Source organism: Chanodichthys erythropterus, chromosome 16, assembly GCF_024489055.1.
Source record: "Chanodichthys erythropterus isolate Z2021 chromosome 16, ASM2448905v1, whole genome shotgun sequence".
Taxonomy (NCBI): domain Eukaryota; kingdom Metazoa; phylum Chordata; class Actinopteri; order Cypriniformes; family Xenocyprididae; genus Chanodichthys; species Chanodichthys erythropterus.
Genome location: NC_090236.1, coordinates 5,004,797 through 5,025,340, shown reverse-complemented (window position 1 = coordinate 5,025,340; position 20,544 = coordinate 5,004,797). Strand labels below are relative to the sequence as shown.

The 20,544-nt window shown below is 37.2% G+C and overlaps 1 protein-coding gene across 2 annotated transcripts; it reads left to right on the top strand.

Moving 5' to 3' along the window:
- Positions 1–3,410: 3,410 nt before the first annotated feature.
- On the top strand, positions 3,411–16,159 carry mpz (myelin protein zero). Of its 2 annotated transcripts, none has more exons than XM_067363756.1 (6): positions 3,411–3,570; positions 4,466–4,629; positions 5,750–5,963; positions 6,596–6,725; positions 7,144–7,192; positions 12,548–16,159. In XM_067363756.1, the coding sequence occupies exons 1-6, from the start codon at positions 3,525–3,527 to the stop codon at positions 12,629–12,631; spliced, it is 687 nt and encodes a 228-aa protein (XP_067219857.1). In that variant the 5' UTR covers positions 3,411–3,524; the 3' UTR covers positions 12,632–16,159. The 2 variants fall into 2 exon arrangements, with proteins under 2 accessions (XP_067219857.1, XP_067219858.1); XM_067363757.1 differs by having other exon boundaries at positions 12,259–16,159.
- Positions 16,160–20,544: the final 4,385 nt, after the last annotated feature.

Genomic DNA, 20,544 nt, shown 5'->3' with positions numbered 1-20,544 from the left:
AAAAAATGTAGGGCGGGCTTGATTTTATCCATCGGGAATTGATTGGATGGTTGTGGTTTGCTATTGCTGTGATGTCATGTGAGTGACAGGTTGTCCCGCCCTCACGCCAGTAAACACATCATCAGAGAAGAGAAGTTATTTTGATTAAGGATTACGTTTTTTTTTTTTTTTTAATGATGTGCACGAATAAATAATTTATAATTAATACAGCAGTATTCCATAAAAAAACAAGAATAGTCCGATTTGATTCCATTGGCGACATGGTACGCACACCAGTTTGGTAAAGCTCTCATAGGAGACCAAAAGACATTTGAGGACGTGCCCTATTTTCCTATGCCAGTGTCCTCATATCAACCCATGTGTTTATATCTCCCTCTCTAATATGTGCTGTCTGTTTTACTGCTGCTTTACTGGAATAAGAGGAGTAGGTGGGAGACTGGAGGAGGAAAGAATGCAAACCTTTGTCTACAGATACAACGATGGTGGAAGAGAAAGAAAGCAGCTCTAAATTAGACCCGCCCGCTCACCCCATGTCTTTCTGTCTGTCTCTCTTTCTGTATTGTTGTGTCTGGAAGACGTCAGCAGAGGAGAGGAATCTGGAGAGAGGGAGAAATGGAAAAAGAGAGAGATGGAGAAAGAGATGTCTTTGTCTCATCACTTAAACGTGTCCTGGTGAAAGGGCAGCGAGAGGAGAAACAGGGTCAGGAGGTGACTTTCTCTGTCTCGCTGTCTTTCTCTCTTGCCCCCGTCTTGCTTTCCTCCTTGATGTGATATTGTTATCATCATGCATTCATTTAACTTGTTTGTTGTTAAAGATGTGGTTGTAAAAGGGTTCGTTCTTGTAGCTCAACCAGTAGAGCATAGCTCAATGTCATGGGTGCAATTGCCAGGAAATGAAAAGATGGATGATTTGTATACAATGGTCAAAATCAAGGTCTTTTACCAAAGACTATAGATATAGAAAGACATTTCACTCCTATTTAGGGGTGCAAAATTCCTGGAATTTTCAAAGCTGGAAACTTTCCATGGGAATTGACAGGAATATATGGGAATTAACGGGAATAAACGGGGAATTTGCAAAATTACAGATTAGCCTATAACAGGGTACTTAAATGTAGTTAAAAAAAAACAAAAACATCTTGCAGCATAATTTTGGTTAAAACAACCATATTTAATGCAGTTTTAGTTGAATTTCTACTCTGCACATTCCTCAATCACATTCACACAGCACACTACTTACTGCAGGGCTATTGAGGCCACACCCCCTGCATGCACTGTGCATTCCCCCAGTCCATAACATGCACATTTGATCAAAAATACAGAAAAAACAGAAATATTGTAAAACATAACTACAATTTAAAATAATGGTTTTCTATTTTAATATACATAAAAATATAATTTATTTCTGTGATCAAAGCTGAATTTTCAGCATCATTTCTCCAGTCTTCAGTGTCACATGATCCTTCAGAAATCATTCTAACATGTTAATTTGATACTCAGTTATCAATGTTGGAAACGGACAGTTGTGCTGCTTAATATTTTTTATAACCTGTGATACTTTTTTTCAGGATTCTTTGATGAATAAAAATTTAAAGAACAGCTCAAAAGTTCAACAGTTCAAAATGTTGGGGTCAGTAATTTTTTTTTCTTCATTTTGAAAGAAATTAATACTTTTATTCAGCAAGGATGTGTGAAATTTATAAAAAATTGTGATGTTAAAGTAATATTGTTAGAAAAGATTTATATTTTGAATAAATTCTGTTCTTTTTAACTTTTTATTAATCAGTGAATCCTGAAAATAATATTATTTTCTAAAAAAAATATTCAGCAGCACAACTGTTTCCAACAATGATAATAATTGAGTATCAAATCGGCTTATTATAATGATTTCTGAAGGATCATGTGACACTGAAATAAATAACAAATAACAATTGCTGCAATAAAAATATATTTTACATATTTACTAAATTAGAATTAATTGAATGCGAAAAATAACTGTTATTTCATGTTATGACCAAACAAAATGTTTATATTTGTTTTTATATGGTACATTTTATATAAATATTTTAAATTTCCCCAAATTTCCAATTAATTCCCATACATTCCCATAAATTCCTGTTAAATTTCCAAAATTCCCCAGGTTAAGTTCCTGCAGAAAGTTTCCGGAAATTTACCGGAAACTTTCCGCCCCTTTGCAACCCTACTTCTATTACTTGTGAATACGCGCTTAGGACTGCTGGTCTAGCCTGAAAAATAAGCTTTTTTAACGTTATTTGAGCATAAGAAACAACATTTATGGGACAGTTCATGTCAGATTTTGTTGCTGATTTGAAATATGTTATTTAATTGTGAGTACGGCAAGCAGTTTTTGAGATTTCAGGATTCCCCCATTCAAATAGATAGGACTTGGTCTTGGATGGCCGAAATAGCTGCCTGGAGGCGTTGCAGATATGGCCGCCGATTGAACAGATTTTCCTTGAAAGGGACTTAGCTTATACTTTTTATTAAGTAAAAGCAATGAATCATAGTGTAGAAAGCATGTAGTAGTGTATTGTATATATAGAGTTAAAGATGAAGAGTTGGTCCAGTTTAATATGCAAATTAAGGTAGGATGATTCTCCCGGAATTCTAAACACCATGCCACTATCAAAACTTAAACATTGGCTTAACCATTTGACTTGAATTTGGAGCATGAAAATCCGTTTGTCCGAATAATGGCAGATGAGGGAATGGTCTGGAAACCTGTTTGAAACCAGTATTCATATTTATATATTATTTTCTATTCCATTTGGTGATGCTTGCGGGACATAAATCACACCCTTCGAGTCCATCTTCTTTTCTGTAATGGGGAATGTGAGTGGCAGGCAGATGGCGACCGGGTCAGGACAGGTGAGATGGAAAAGACCTGAAGCTCATTGTGTTTTCAGACCGGCAGCTTCTCTGGCTATGTTTTATTTATAGAGCCGAATCATCTGCATAAGAGAGGAAGGATTATAGACAAACAGCACTCAACCGTGACAGGATAAGGAGAAGGGAGGTATCAGAGTATTAAACCACAGATACACACACACCGAACTCCAAATATAATCTGACTCACTTAGAGATTGTCTTTATCGCTGCACTGTCTTTGTCCTTCAAATTTGATCTTTCCTTGTTAAACAGATGCTGCGATGCTTTTATTAACTGGCTGGAGAGTGAGAGAGAGGATTCATTCTCAGGTTATTGTATCACTTGTCCTTTCTATATCGTGTTCATAGACAGTCTTTTAGAAGGAGACAAAGAGAGAGAGCGAGAGAGACTGTCGTATCAGGGACGGGGCCAAAGACAGGGCAAGAGATAATGAGGTGGTGGGGGCGGGGCTTAAGTTTGGGGTGTGGTTGGGTATAAAGTCCAGGAGTGAATAGTCTCATCTTGATGCCCTCTGGTCTCATTCCCTTCTTTCCCTCCATCTCTTCTCCTTTCTCCATCCCTCGCTCTCTCGGAACCCCTCACATATTGACCTGCGGGGAGATCGGAGGGAGATCATGCTGTCTGTACTGGCACTGACGTCCGTGGTGCTCTTGGGCATAGGTAAATACATTTCATCCTTGCATTTCATTACTTTGTAACAATCAAACAAACTTAGAACCAAGCTAACCAGAAAACACCAAGAAGTCCTTCTCTTTGGCTTCTGTACAACATGACAGTATTATCACCTGTGTTTTGTGCACCTGATGCCTACCTGTTCAAGACTGGCCAGGTTTGAGAGATGAGGTAGATCAGAAAGGACCTTCATCAACTGATCACAGTCAGAATATAGAGAATCTTTCCTTTTCTTTTTTTTTTTTATTGGCTGTCTATTCAAAGAATTTAAACTTTTTAAAAGTAGATGAAAAAAGTGTGTGTGTGTGTGTATATGTATATATATATGTGTGTGTATGTGTGTGTATCACTATTTTTATGTTTTATACATTTTTAGATTTTTATGTAACGTTTTTTATTTAATTAATTGTAACATTTTTGATCCAATTGCTTATATACTTCATTTAATGAATAATAATTATATTAATTTGTCGCCATCATTTTAGTGCTGTCAAATCGATTAATGGCATCTAACATAAAAGTTTGTATTTACATAATATATGTGTGTATGTGTATATAATATATACATATATATTTATATATATTAAAATATGTGTGTGTGTGTGTGTGAGTCAGTGTATATATACATATATGCACACACACATATCATGTAAACAAATTTTTGTAAGATGCAATTAGTTGTGATTAATTGATGTTGATTTGACAGCAACCTTTAGTGCAACATTGCTGACTTTTCAAACTTCTATTTTCAAACTTTTATTTTGTCTTATTTTGCATTTTCACATTTGCATTTCTACCACTACATTTTTATATATATTTTTTTCTTTTTTTTGTTTCCCAATTTAAGCTAATATTCCTTGCTCTGTGCGTTTGTATGTTCCAGCCTCCCAGACCACAGCTATAGTTGTATACACAAGCTGGGAGAGACATGCGTTGGTGGGCTCAGATGTCAGACTCTCCTGCTCTTTCTTCTCCTGGCAGTGGACTTCTCCAGACGTGACCTTCTCATGGCACTACCGTCCAGATGGGGCTAGAGACAGCGTTGCAGTGCGTAGAAACAAGCCCACACACAAGAAACGCACTCACTATTTGAACACACAGCTAAACTTTTTCTATTCTAGAGGATTTCTATTCAAGGATTTAAATGGACAGTTCACGTAAAATAGCTCCATATTATTGTATATTGTAGCATGGAATTTCATAAGGAGACTTTCATTTTATGTAAAAGAGAAGCTTCGACATTCATTTATTTCTTTGCTAGAGAGAAAGAGGATGATTTAAATGACAAATTGTTACTTTTTGTTTCTGTACAAATAAACACGCAAAACTAATTTACAAAACACTTTAGAATAAATAAGAATAAATATACTGACTAATGTTCACACAAAGGCATATTTGTGTGCATTTAAGGGCTTATGAATTGCACTGATTTGAATTTTGGTTCATTGCAGTTATTTCTTAGTGAGGCATTGTTCAGCAAACAAGGCAACCGAGACATGTTACCACATCAAATAAAAGACATTTTCACATCATCACATAAAAATATTTGACTGGAGGCCTTAATGTAGGTCTATATTCCAAAATATCTCAAAAGAAAATTAAAATGGCAATCCATGCTTGAGAGCAGATACTTCAGTTTTACCAGTTTTTAATAATTATTTTAATTTGCAATTACAGCACGAAGCCTATTATTATTAACATAGTGTGATTGCATTTCACTAAACCTGTTACAAGGTGTGTGCACTGCTTATGTAACACATATCTGTATGAAAACATGCCTACCCCCTGGGAATAATATCCATGTGTCTGTGTGGTTTGTAGAGATAACTGCCATGCAAATAGAAATATTAGGTCCTTGTGGGTGTAGTTCTGCTTTCCAAATTGTACTGCTCCGTGCAAGTCTTTAAGTTGGCCGAACAGCTTCATTCATTTGTGGATGCTTGTTCATACAGGTAATTCAAAATCAAAATTTATTTGCTATGCAATGGAACAGAGTGGTTTAAATAGCATGACGTCGTTTGATTTGTAAATTAGTTTACACTGTAGGTTGTTTTGCTGTGAAGACTCACTGCTCTGTTTTAACTGATGAGGTTGATATAATCATGTCTGTTCTAATATTACATTTTATGATATGTTATGATAAAATAAGCTTTCTTTCCTTTTTTAGATTTTCCACTATGGAGGTGGAGCTCCCTACGTGGATAACAAAGGCCCGTTCCGGGACCGTCTGGAGTTTGTGGGGAACCCCAGTCGCCGTGACGGTTCCATCCTGATTAAGAATGTCGACTTCGGAGACAATGGAACCTTCACCTGTGACGCCAAGAACCCACCTGACATTGCCGGCCGCCCCTCCAGTGTTCGACTGCTGGTGTTTGAGAAGGGTAACTGATCACTATGAACATTTTTGTCTTCGTTCACTAATAAAAATGATTGAACCATTTGAAAACCATTTGGATTCCTTCTTTGCTTTCTCCTCATGTCTCAGTTACTAAGACTGATTTCTGCCTTTAAGCTCATCTTATTCCAGGGTGGCATACAAAATCTGGAAGATCTTATGGCAGGAGATGAAAGTTTGCTGCTAATGGAAGCGCAAAATAACAGTAAAGCAGAGACCTGAGTGGTTTTCTTGTGTAGTCGTACATTTTTTCAGAGTACAATATCTGTGAAAAATAGCCATTGTGGGATCCGAATGCCTTACACAGAGCTAAATTCATCAAATAAATGTTTTTTTGCTCAGGTGGGGTTGATTTTCCTCTTTGTTTCCCTTTTAAACAGTAGATTTAACTTCTGAGAGTGATATTTGAAAGGAAAATATGAGAACCTTTCCAGGTGGACATTGATTGATGTTGTTTGGAGTTTTTTTTCAGTAATATAGTTGTCTGTAAAAACTTACACCACATAATACGGGTGCATTAAGGGAAAAACACAGTGCAACTAATAAATCAGTACAACTGTACAAGAGACCTTTAATCTGCAGAACTCAACTCACTTTATATTCTCTCTCTATTCTCAGTTCCAGTCCAGGCTGGCGTGATAACAGGGGCCATTATTGGTGTAGTGTTGGGACTGCTGATCCTCGTTGTGGCTATTTACTATCTGATGCGTTTCCTGGTCGCCAGACGGGTGTTCAGCTTGAGCATGAGGTCAGTCTGGGAGCATCTGCTCCCTCAAGCCAAACTCGACCCTCTGCCCGGCCTTGACACACACGCTCCTATTCACACGCACACTCTTACCAAGACACAGCCCAGATCCCCACTAGTCACAGACAAAAACTCACACACCATGAGTGAGACGTCGACGGAACCCCCAACCAAACTAGAGAGTGGAAAGTCAACTAGCCTTGCATAGCCATACTAAATGCACAATGCAGGACCGCACATTTAAGCAGAACTTTGTTTTTGTGTGCCATTTATATGTTTTATTAAATAGATTGTGGGTGGTCTGTAGGCATACTTGAGGCTGAGACAATAGGACAACTAGCTAACAAGCAGTTCATTTGAGTTCTCCATCCACCAGATGGCCACATTGTTTATGCATTTTTTGTATTTTTGTTCCCCTTAGCAAACATGGCAAGAAAGGCAAAGGAAAAGAAGGATCACAGCAAAAACAGGCAAGTGTTCACCTACCTCCTCCCTAAACACGCAAACAAACACACACAAGCACACATGCATATACACACATGCTTGCTAGTTTCCTTCACTTGTGCTTTGTTAAAGACCTCCTGTCCTCCACTACTCTCCTCCTTCTTTTGTCTCTGGTTAATTGTTTTTAAAGTACTTTATAAACAAGTCAGCCCATTTTAGTAGCTATATAAGCATATATATTTATTTATTTATTTATTTATTAAAGCAGTCTCTTATGCTCACCAAGGCTGCATTTATTTAATCATTTAATGCATTTATCAAAAATACAATCAAATATAATAACAGGACTGTAACAATTGACTACATGTAATCTGGATTACATAATCAGATTCCAAAAATGAAGTACTTATAATTAGATTATATTACATTTTTTAAAATACTCGTAGATCAGATTACAGTTACTTTTTTATTGATTACATAATTACATGTAATTCTCACAAAGGCAGTAAATTATTCATAATTCATTGATTCTCCCTACTACAACCAGATAAACAAATAAAATAGTTTTACATCCTTTTTATTTTTTATTATTTAATTATTTACTTTAAGTTTACATTTTTATGATTTAATTACTTTAAAGTTTTTTCATTAAACTCACGAACACCCATCTCGAACACCCATCTCGAACCCCAGTCTGGGAAACCGTGACATAATGTAATATTTAATGCACTTCATGCTGTTAAAAACAACAAAGAATGGAATATATTTTTTTTCTCTTTGTATTTTTTATCAGCATGGTAAAAGATTATCCTATTCAATTCAATATGAAAAAGGAGTTAGCTCAAAGGTAATCTAAAAGTAATTTAAAAAAAGTAGTCCGATTGTATTACCACGTGATCACGTGGTCACGTGAGGGTAACAACATGGCGGATGTAGTACTGTACTTCTGAATTTCATTTATGCTACCCATATTCATACTAAATAGAGCATACTTTTTTAATGGCCGCAAAGTAAATTCGAAATTCAAATGTAGTACTTACTCTGACAGTATGCGATTTCGGACACACTGATTAATTACTGGTTCAGGTGATCAGATTAGGGTTGGAACTAAACACCTCCAAGACTGAGTTTGCCCATCACTGACTTAAAATAAATAAAAATAAATTGTTTTCTGTTTTAATATATTTTAAAATGTAATTTATTCATGTGATGGCAAAGCTGAATTTTTATCAGCCATTACACCAGTCTTCAGTGTCACATGATTCTTTAGAGATCATTCTATACTGATTTTAAATTGTAATATTTCACAATATATTTGTTTACTGTATTTTTGATCAAATAAACGCAGCCTTGGTTAGCATAAAAGACTCCTTTCAAAAAATATTAAAAATGTAAATTAAATGTAATATAACGTTTTGAACATACTGTATGTATGTTTGTGTGAATGTGTTTATAATAAAATAATGATTTTTATTAATAATAAACATAATAAATAAATATTAAAAACTGTAAAACAAAATTTGTATTAATAATAAATATAATAATAAACATAAGCACTAGAGATAGATCAGGTGCATGGCAATCAAAACTCCAGGTAAAGCTACATCTACCTCAATGTTTGTGCTCCTGTCTGCATGCCAGTTTATGAAGCCTCATTCGCAAAGCATGTAAACATATTTCTAATCCAGTATATGTCTAGACTAGAGTAGCTGTACCTCATCAAAAATGGAAGCAGGGGACATTCAGGATATAGCAATGGTGTCAAAACTACATGTTTTGAAGGATGCAAGCACACAGGCTTGTTTGTTGCTGTCACATAGACTGCAGTTGTGTTCAAGGCCTGTAATAAGCCATGTGGAGATTTATATATTAGGCTACAGTATAACAAGCCTTAAGAGAATTCTGGGATAACATTAAAGGTTAAACCAAAATGCAGATAATGAGAAATTTATTTGTGGGCCAGATTTAAGAATACTTTCGGCTCTTCCCTATGATCCTGTGGACTTGAGCTGGCAGTCAAATGGAGCTCATACATCTTTTTCTGTGCTAACATGCCATTCATTTACATACCACCTTACTTTTCTTTCTCTATCTCTCTGGGTTTCTTTTCTTTTGAGCGCTTTTCCATGCCATTATTCTTCACTTTCCTCCATCACTGATTTTTCTCCTCTAGCAGTCTTATCCTCTCCCTTTTCTGCTGTCCTCCGTTCTCTCCGCAGGTGAACAGTAAAATGCTGTCAGACTGAATCATGTATCTGCTTTAATCATGTGTTATATCATGACAAACACTATCACGTACAATCAAACCACTTCCTTCCTTGCACACATCTCATCTCTTACAGGATCAAACTAGCAGAATCTTGTAGTGTTTATGTTCTTTCTCTTTTTATTGCCTTTCTTCTTTCTTTCGGTCATCTCTTTCAGTATACATTCCTCTATTTGTACTCCTCTGTGTGTGTCTCCTGTCAGCTTCATTCTTTCTCTTTCATTTCTTTATTTTCTTGGTTCTGTCAGTGTAAACCCAGTCCACCCTCCAGAATCCAGTGAAATGAATGCAGGATGATAAAGTGCTGCATACTAGAACTAAGATCTCAGGACTTTAAAATCCCATAGTGGAAAGTTGCTACATAGTTTTACATAAGTTTAAAGAGCATTTGTATTACAAAAGCAGGAAAAGGTAAAGGATAAGTTCACTCTTAAATTAAAATTACCCAAAGCTTTACTCACCCACAAGCCATCCTAGATGTATATGAATTTCTTCTTTCTGATGAACACAATCAGAGTTATATTAATAAATATCTTGATGCATCCGAGATTTATAATGGCAGTGAATGGGAAAAAAACAAGTATGAAGCCCAAGAAAGTGCATCCATCCAAAGCAAAACGTACTCCACACAGCTCCGGGGGGTAAATAAAGTCCTTCTGAAGCGAAGTGATGAGTTTGAGTTAAAAAAAAAAAAAAAAAAAAAGGAAGGAAGAAATTTTGAAAAGATTCAGCAGAACATCTAGCAACTAATTAAGTTAATTGATATCAGGTCTGTAACATGATTAGATATAAAAGGGATGTCTTAGAGAAGCAGACTCTCTCAGAAGTAAAGATGGGCAGAGCTGTGAAAGAGTGCATAAAAAGATTGTGGAATACTTTAAAAACAATGTTCTTCAACATCAAATTGCAAAGGCTTTGCAAATCTCATCGTCTACAGTGCATAACATCATCAAAAGATTCAGAGAAACTGGAGAAATCTCTGCGTAAGGGACAAGGCCGAAGACCTTTATTGGATGCCCGTGGTCTTCAGGCCCTCTGATGACACTGCATCACTCATCGACATGATTGTGTCAATGACATTACTAAATGGGCCCAGGAATACTTCCAGAAACCATAGTTGGTAAACACAATCTGCCGTGCCATCTGCAGATGCCAACTAAAGCTCTATCATGCAAAATGGAAGCCGTATGTAAACATGGTCCAGAAGCGCTGTCGTGTTCTGTGGGCCAAGGTTCAATTAAAATGGACTGTTTCAAAGTGGAAAAGTGTTCTATGGTCAGACAAGTCCAAATTTGACATTCTTGTTGGAAATCATGGACGGCATGTCCTCCGGGCTAAAGAGGAGGGAGACCTTCCAGCGTGTTATCAGCGTTCAGTTCAAAAGCCAGCACCTCTGATGGTATGGGGGTGCATAAGTGCATACGGTATGGGCAGCTTGTATGTTTTGGAAGGCACTATGAATGCTAAAAGGTATGTAAGGGTATTAGAGCAACATATGCTCCCCTCCAGACGACGTCTATTTCAGGGAAGGCCTTGTTTATTTCAGCAGGACAATGCAAAACCACATACTGCAGCTATTACAACAGCTATTAGAAGTGTCCGGGTGCTGAATTGGCCTGCCTGCAGTCCAGATCTTTCCCCTATAGAGAAAAATACATCAAAGACTACCACAAACTCTTCAGCAGTTTGTTATATTGTGAATAAAATATTGGCTCATCCGATTTGAATGTCTTTTAGTTTTTATTTTATTCAAATTTAAAAAACGTCTCAGCATTTCCGGAGTTCGGGGTTGTAGCTTCCGTAACTGACGTTGCTTATGCTTTTTTTACAAGTTGAATATGGAAATCATAGGATGTAGTGTAAGCGTTTTGAACTGCGAGAGGCGTTATACTTTTTACGCAAGTTGAATACGGAAGGCAGTCTGGCGGAAGCTAGATATTTTACTTTATAACTTGTTAAATATGGATATTTTTCTTAGACAAAGGCATCGCTTTTCTTCAGAAGGCCTTTATTAACCCCATGAAGCCGTGTGGAGTACATTTATAATGGATGGATGCACTTTCTTGAGCTTCATACTCATTTCCAATTCTCTGCCATTATAAAGCTTGGATGCGTCAGGATATTTATTAATATAACTCTGATTGTGTTCATCAGAAAGAAGAAAGTCATATACACCTAGGAAGGTTTGAGGATGAGTAAAGCTTGAGGTCATTTTCATTTTAAAGTGAACTAGTCTTTTAAGATGTACAGTTACTGTAAGCCTTTCTTAAACTTATTTCTAGATTTGACAAAGAACTTAAAGGAATATTTTTGGGTTAAAATCAGAATTCTGAATTCTGTGGTAATCAAGTTTAATAACTTGTATTTACTCTGGAATATTCCTTTTAAAGGTGAAGTGTATAATTTCTGCACTATTAGTGGCATCAGACAAAATAATAACATTGATAGTCTCTTTCCAAACCTCTCTTATACCACCCATTCATTGTTTTGAAAAACAATGGACATCCTGCCCCAAACTCAGAGCATAGTATTTCTCTATTCAGGAAGTCCATTTAATGTACATCTGGGTTAAAAAGAGAGTATTTTACTTGAAACAATGATTCACTTCACCTTTAATTGAGTTACATGTGCAGCACCATTTCAGGTTTCTGACAGAACTAAAGTGAAGCTTCTTTGTGGAAAGACAAAAGATAATCAAACATGTTTCAGGATCCTGAGAGTGAAGGGGTCAAAGTTCAGCTGTATAAGAGTTCTTTTATTTAGGTGCTGTGATGTCACGCTGTCACTCCCTAACTGGCCACTTCCTGTTTTGTCCTCCCTTTCCAGAAACCGAAAGTTCCCCTGGTGTTCATCTCCTTCTAACCACTTGTTTAGCATTTCACTCTTCTTTTTTCTTCTTCTCTTCTGTAATGAAACTACCTCCCTTATTCCGGTTCCTCAAATCCGATAAACTCATCTGACCATTCCCACTTAACCCACAAGCCCTTCTCTTTCCTTTCCCCTCTCTCTCTTTGCTTCTTGCTTTCTTTCTATTCTTCTATTTCTCTCTATCTCTCTCTCTTTCCTCCCGTAGAGACTCACTCCTCCCCTCTCCACACTCCCTCTCTTTTTCCAGGCTTCGGCTGTGACGGATCCGGCCAAGCTGAAGGCGGCAGCATCAGAGAAGAAGAAACAGGAGTCTCGCAGAGAGAAGAAATAGGGATTGTGGAGCAGAGAGCTAGAGCTCCAGAGTGGGGCTGCCTCAACCCAGACCCAAGCCCAGGAAGAGGCAGCGGGGTTGGGGAAGCAGGGCAGGGTTCTTATGACCATTGAGCTAGAGCTCACTAAACAGGAGAGAGAGGGAGAGCAAACTAAAACGAGTCCCGCAGCGTTCTTTTCTCAACTCGCGCGCAAAATCGCTCTCAAGTGAGAGAGACGGGCATGAAAAGAGGGGGTGGTGGAGAGTTTTGGAGGCGAGGAGTGAAAGATGAATCCTTAAAACAGGAGGACAGGAGAGGGGTGAAGTTTTTCTCATTATAATCCCCAAAAAAAAACAAAAACAAAAAAAAAACTTTTTTTTTTTTTTAAAAACTAAATCTGTGTCCAATCTAGGTGCAACCAGATAAAGCGACAAGCTAGAAACACAATAGTTTTGTTGGAGAGAATGTATTACGCAGCTGTGACAAGATATTTTCTAATTATAATATATCATTATTATATGTTATAATTTGATATATTTTGGGTTGCTTGGGTTCTACCTTTGTCACGTTAATCGGGGTAGCTCCACCAACATTAAAATCTCATCGGTCCGAAATCAGGTTCAAAAATCTGAAAAGCTTCTAGTTTTTCTACTTTAATACATTTTCCTTCATAAATTATATTATCAGCATTTAAATGTCAGATTCTCTTAGTATGTGGTTTGTTTCTATTTTGGACAAAAAAAAAATCTCTTGTGTAGCTGTGACAAGATATTTAAAAATAATAATATATAATTATTATATATTATAATTAGATATCATTTAGGTTGCTTGGATTCTGTTACATTAATCTGGTCTAAAATCGCACTATGCATGCAGTGAGGTTCAAAAATCTGAATAGCTTCTATTTAGCATTTTTCTACTTTCAGCATAACAATAAGAGTAAATGTGAGAAAAAAAAAATAACATGAATTTTTTAGAACGCCTTAGTATTTGATTTATGTCTCTTTTACTTTATTGACAGCAGCATTCGAGCTGCATTAACTCCACAAGTTTATGCAAACCCCGATGTTCTCCAGCATTATTTGAGATGATCCAAACAGCATCTTGAGCTTAAGTGGAAGCAAGAACTAACTGTCTGTACAAAGGCATTCACATGCAAAATATTTCTTATTTAGGAAACTTGAAGTAGTGCAGCATCTTGAATATTTATTTATTTATTTAGTTTTCATTTTAAATCCTAAAACCTTCTGGGTTTTCTCCAGGTTCAAATTAGATTTTGAATCCCAGATTTTCAGTGTGGACTTCTGAACCCCACTCTAGCTGTAAATTATACATCTGTTCTCCGTTTTTATTTTCAGGGAGTACAGATAAATTACTTGTCGCCTGAAAGTTGTTGCATTGCACCTGGTTAGGACACAGTCTTAAAAATAACATCACTTCAACAACATCACACATTCACAACAAAACCCAGAGCTGAGAGCCGTCCATTACACACATACTGACAGATGTGTTTTTTAGAGCTGTAATAATGGCAGAATGGTGAAGATTTCCTCTTTTATGTGACAGACCGCTATGTCATTTCTCTCTCTCTCTCTCTTTCTCTCTCTCTCTCTATCTGTACACACATGCAATCTTATACAAGAACACAATCCTAGCCGCACACTTTTCACACTTTGTACTCTTGCTGAAAAGTTATTTTGGAAACTTTATATTAACTGTCTTTTTTTCTTGTTCCCTCCCTCTCTTTCTGTTTTTCTCTGTTTTACTGCCTGTCGCTCTGTTTTTGTCTGTCTTTGGTCTTCCTATCCTCTAATCTCTCTTCCTTATAGCATTTCTGACACTTTTTGTCTTTTTTCTACTTTTCCATTTATAAATTCACCTTTCTTATCATCTGATATACTGGTGCTATTACATCACTTCCTGTAGGCCGGCCCCCTAAAGTAGCCTCCCTCCCTCCCCGCCCTTTATTTACTGAGAGCTAAATAAAGCACTAGTGTTTATAGTCATAGAATCCACAAACATGCACTTTCTCACAGTTAAAATTTCATTTCAGTCCAGTAAAATTCGTCCATACTTTCTCAAACACACACTAACACTCATGGCGTCATCTCATGTATCCCATCATACAATTTTAAGTGCCTTCCCAAAACGTTTTTGGATGCAGTTTAGAGCAATTCGAATTTGACTTAGAGTTGTACTGTGCTTTTACTCTGACCACAGTGACTGAAATACCCGAAAATGACGTCGATACTGTTGGCAGAGACACTCAAACACACGCTGTGAGAGTTACTTGATACTCTAAGCCAAATTCTCACGTCTGTCTGCGTAAGCTGTTGTCTGACAAACAGCTGATTATTTTAACACTCACTTGTAACTGGAGAACTATCTCTATATCCCTTCTGTTCCTTTTTTAATGATTGTTCAATGAGGGCCGGCTCCTATAGTGGCACTTTCCCCCTCCGACCTTCTCCAAACATATCATTAGTAAGGCCCATCACTCCATCCGAGTCATAGATTTACTTCACCTCTCTCTAATCCTCCTCTAACTATCAAGAACACTCATCCACCACCACCTCTTCTCATCCCCTGTTTCTGCTGGTAAGAAAACCCCAGCACTCTCTCCTGCCCCCTGCTGCCCACAGGAGAAAATGTTTTAATTCGGTCGCATTGTCACAAAGACTTCAATGCAAAAAAAAAGTTAATTTAGCTAGCTCTCTGCTATGATAGATGCGTGTTTTTCACACGTTTGCGTGTGTATGTCTGTAGTCTGATGACATGTCTGTAACCTGTCAACATGTTAGGGGAACAAAACAACATTGTAGCAATATTCGTCATGTCATCGTTAGTAATGACAAGCTGTGCAGCAGCACCCTGGGACTGTTTGTGTGTTGGAAGCAGAAATGTAATAGAGTTTAATGATGTTTAATAATATTTCTGCACTTTCATTTGACTGACATGGCAGAATTCATGTGGTTGTTTCTTCATAACATCATGGTGTTGGCATGCTTAGGGCAAAGAAAGTCTCAGAAAGGTTTTTGAGAGTGATATAAATTATTAAATACTGGGATGAAGACTTGGACTGAATTCATATTCAGGTGAAAAGTCAAGCCAAAGTCCAATAAACATCTCAATCTCGCAGGATATGTTTTCTCCTCAAGTCTTCATGTCTATGCATGTCTGCCCCGAGCCAGAGAGGGGCTTTCATAGGGAATGCTGGGAAAAGTCCTAGAATTGCGAAGGCTTGTGGGAAATATGTTTGTTAACCTACAGACAGATGCTTTTTATGCATCTTAGAGTAAATGTTGAGCAGCCACATGGTACCTGCCATAAAACTGTTTAAATATCGGGGAATTCCCATGTTGTATGTATTGGTACAGGTCTATTTAACCGTTCTCTCTCCAAACTTCATTTAAAACGTCTAATTATTTTTTACTTTTATTTTGACTTTAACCAAGCTAACTTTGATTTTCTGTAAAATGTCTTGTAAAAAGAAAAATCTCAAATTCAAATAATTTCAGAAAAATGTCAATAAAAAATCAGATCCCTTGTGTGTGTGTGTGTGTGTTTTGATGGAATGATCTAAATAACCATCGGTGGGATGCAGATGAGTGAAGAACTCTATAAAATATTGTTCAGATGTAAAAGAGAGATGTATTCATGCAAGAACTGCATGACTGGGCAAATTGGAAAGCGTTTTCTCCGTGTGCAAATTATACAATGAGTCTAGTTTACTCTCTTTCATCTCATGCATGAAGATGTCTTCTGGCATGTCAACATTGACGTTTTAAACAAAAAAAAAATCATTTTTTGTGATGTATCATTTTTGAGATATATAAATGTCAGAAAATGATAGTCTAAATGATGACAGTATTGTGTGTGTGTGTGTGTGTGTGTGTGTTTGTGTGTTTAATATATAAGATAAAGAAGCAGTGCCTGAGTGCAAGATATTCCTGGAATTTTGTGCAAGTGCGCCATTTGGGATGCAACCTTTATGTCACGCGGACATCATAAATTCTTTTTGGCAAAGATGGTGATGCCTTCAGTGCAGAGATTGAAGCATGATGATCAGTGGACTTTCCTGCAGGACAGCCGTCCCAAAGTATTTCAGTCAGGCCACTTTTTGTCAAATTTATATTTATTATAATGATAAATGCATACAGTTAGTGTTGGCGGTATGGATCTGTTCTGGGCAAACTCCACATGCCCGTCCATGCAGCCCCGCTTGGACAGAGCGGGGACAGCGGCAAGTCAAACCCCCCTTGGGGTACGGAACAGATCCAGTATCATACATATATACATAATTACAGTCACAATTACATTAGTGTTGTAAACAGCTAAATACACAAGGAAGGATGATAAATAAAATTACCCTATGCAAAAGTCGTAAACAGACAACAGATTAAAGAATCCAGATAGGTGGAGTTGGAGATGGAGGAGGGAGTTAAATGCAGCGAGAGGCAGAATGAATGGGGATTTACCGCTGTGATAGGTGTCACAACTGGATTGGTACACGTCATGAAACAGCTGACTGTCAGCTGGTGCAAGCTTGACTGACGTGGCCTGCCTGAACTAACGCGATGCTTTATATATTAAAATTCAAGTTCAGGGATCAGTTGTAGAATGTTCTTGAGTAGCCTGTACAGTCTTCAGATTGAAACCTCATTGAAAATATTTGGTTGAATTTGTAGAAAGCAGTGGTAACATGGAAAACAAAGACTATCTGTGGTCTGGAAGCTTTTTCATACGAGGAAAAGGCAAAGATTGCAGTAGAGTGGTGACAGAAGCACTTACAGGCAGTGTTTATTGGAGGTTCTAAAGAATAAAAGATTCTGAACAAAATTTGACTTTTGTGGTTGAAAAATTTGTACACGTACACTGCCCTCCAAAAGTTTGGAGGTTTTGGATGATATCAGCATAAATCCTTATCATTTTTTTTGGTGCAAATACATTACAGTAACTTGACATTATCATTGAAGACCAGACATAATAATTTTCATTTTGATCACATAATAATGGCAATTTATACATGTCAAAGTCAGACCAAACCAGCTGTGATGCCTGGTTACTGGTTTAAACTTGGCCCAGGTTTGTAAAGGAGTTTTGGGTCAGCACACCTTAATTGGCAATCAGTTGTTGAAGCTATTAAGTTTAGAATACAATGAACCAATTAAAGCTGCAAGCAGCGATGAAATGCCCTCGCACATGGGCTCACCGCCACCTGTTGGCCTTAGGAAAACAGTGAACAGTGGGCATCATGCATGTAAGCGAGTGAATACAGGAGAATTATGCCAAAGTCATTTCGAAATGCCACACTTCCTGCTGTCAACAGATGGCGCTTTGACTGTAACTGAGTATTGCCATGTTGATGTCTTCAGGCCAGGACTTTTATCGAACATGTGAAGTTTGGGGCAGATCAAACATTGTATACCCGAGTTACAACAACTTCCTGTTTCATGGCGAAAAATCGAACTTTGCGAGGCCGCCACGGACACGCCCTTCAGTGAAAACTCTAGATCTTCGCAATTTAACGTCTCAAAGGCCTTTAGATTAGACTGACCAAATATGATGTTGATCTGATTAAAGCTCTAGGAGGAGTTTGTTAAAGTACATGTGGAAGTGGCAAAAACTGCCAAAATGTTGTAAAGAAAATTCAAAATATCTCACTTCCTGTTGGGTTTACATCCCAGGGCTTTTTTGTAGGTATTGGGCTGTTACATCTGTCTACCGAATTTCATAACTGTACGTGAAACGTAGCACGAAGGGCGCTTAATTGAAATTTTGTAGGTGGCGCTATCGAGCCATTTTGCCACACCTAATTCTGAAACCCTTATCAGATGTAAATTTTCACCACATCCGACGCGTGTGCAAAGTTTCATGAGTTTTTGAGAACGTTTAGGCCCTCAAAAATGCGATTCATTTTGGAGAAGAAGAATAATTGGCTGAGCAATTCCAATAGGATCCTCACACCACACCATCGGTGCTCGGGCCCAATTAGAACCCAGTTTAGGTCAGATAGCTGCTAATGGTGGATATTTTGATTAATAGAAAATGTAAGTTTTTTCTATGTATAAACTTGTTTATATAATAAAATATGTTTCCGTAGTTTGTGTTGTCCCTTATCAGTGCAAAATTATCACAAATTAAAAAGGATTCATGCCAATATTGTCCAAAACTCCACTTTTCTAGGACGTTTCCAAACTTTTGGAGGGCAGTGTATGTTTAGAGCCAGTTTAATTTTTCCATTTTTCATAAACTTTACATTCTCAGAATCACTCAAATGTGTATTAATAAACTTTGTAGAATAGTTTACTGATGTCTTTGATTAATTGTTTTCATGATTTTTTTTTCTCTGCAGCAAAATGTCTTGCAGGTTAAGGGGGTTGTATATAATACAAGGGGTTAAGGGGGTTGTATATAAAGATGAACGAAAGTCTTACAGTTTTGGAACGACATGAAGGGTGAGTAATTAATGACAGAATTTAAATTTTTTGTGAAATATCCCTTTAACATATATCTCTATATCAAGTGTTAAAGGTGCCCTAGAACTTTTTTTTTAAAAGATGTAATATAAATCTTAAGTGTCCCCTGAATGTGTCTGTGAAGTTTCAGCTCAAAATACCCCATGGATTTTTTTTTTATTAATTTTTTTAACTGCCTATTTTGGGGCATAATTAGAAATGAGCCGATTCAGGGTGTGTGGCCCTTTAATTCTCGTGCTCCACGCCCCAATAGCTCACGCTTGCCTTAAACAACATAAAAAAGTTCACACAGCTAATATAACCCTCAAAATGGATCTTTACAAAGTGTTCGTCATGCAGCATGTCTAATCGCACAAGTACAGTGTTTATTTTGATGTTTACATTGATTCTGAATGAGTTTGAGGCTGTGCTCTGTGGCTAACGGCTAATGCTACACTGTTGGAGAGATTTATAAAGAATGATGTTGTGTTTATGAATTATACAGACTGCAAGTGTTAAAAAATGAAAATAGCGACGGCTCTTGTCTCTGTGAATACAGTAATAAACAATGGTAACTTTAACCACATTTAACAGTAGATTAGCAACATGCTAACGAAACATTTAGAAAGACAATTTACAAATATCACTAAAAATATCATGATATCATGAATCATGTCAGTTATTATTGCTCCATCTGCCATTTTTCGCTGTTGTCCTTGCTTGCTTACCTAGTCTGATGATTCAGCTGTGCACAGATCCAGACGTTAATACTGGCTGCCCTTGTCTAATGCCTCGATCATGGGCTGGCATATGCAAATACACCCCGACTGTTACGTAATGTTGATGTTACGGTGTTATGTTGAGATTCGCCTGTTCTTCGGAGGTCTTTTAATGAGATTTATATAAGGAGGAGGAAACAATGGTGTTTGAGACTCACTGTAAATCATTTCCATGTACTGAACTCTTGTTATTTGACTATGCCGAGGTAAATTCAATTTTTGAATCTAGGGCACCTTTAAGAGACTAAATTTAGTAAACAGAAAACTACATTATTTTTATTAACTACATAATAATATTTAACACTATAATCAGAGCACAGAACACATTTTGAACTATAAACCATTAGCCTGAATAAAAAAGTAAGATACGTCCTCCACAGAGACAATAAATAGTGTAGCACGTGAAGTTCATGTGATTTATCACTGATTTTTACGTCAGCCGAGTATCGCTCTCGGGCACAGCAGGGTCAGGAGAGCAGCTGCTCTCTCCGGTCCTGTTCTTAATGGATCTGGCAGAGACGTTGACGGCAGTTGTAGTTCCCACAGTCTCAAGGCTTGATTTAGTTGGGAAAAAAATCCTCAAGCCACATTCTCCATCGCGGTAATGGAGAATTCAGCCCGTCTCGCTGCTTCTGCCCTGCTAACAAGCATAAAATAAATAGTGATAATAATGTGTGTAAGGCAGACAGAAAGAGG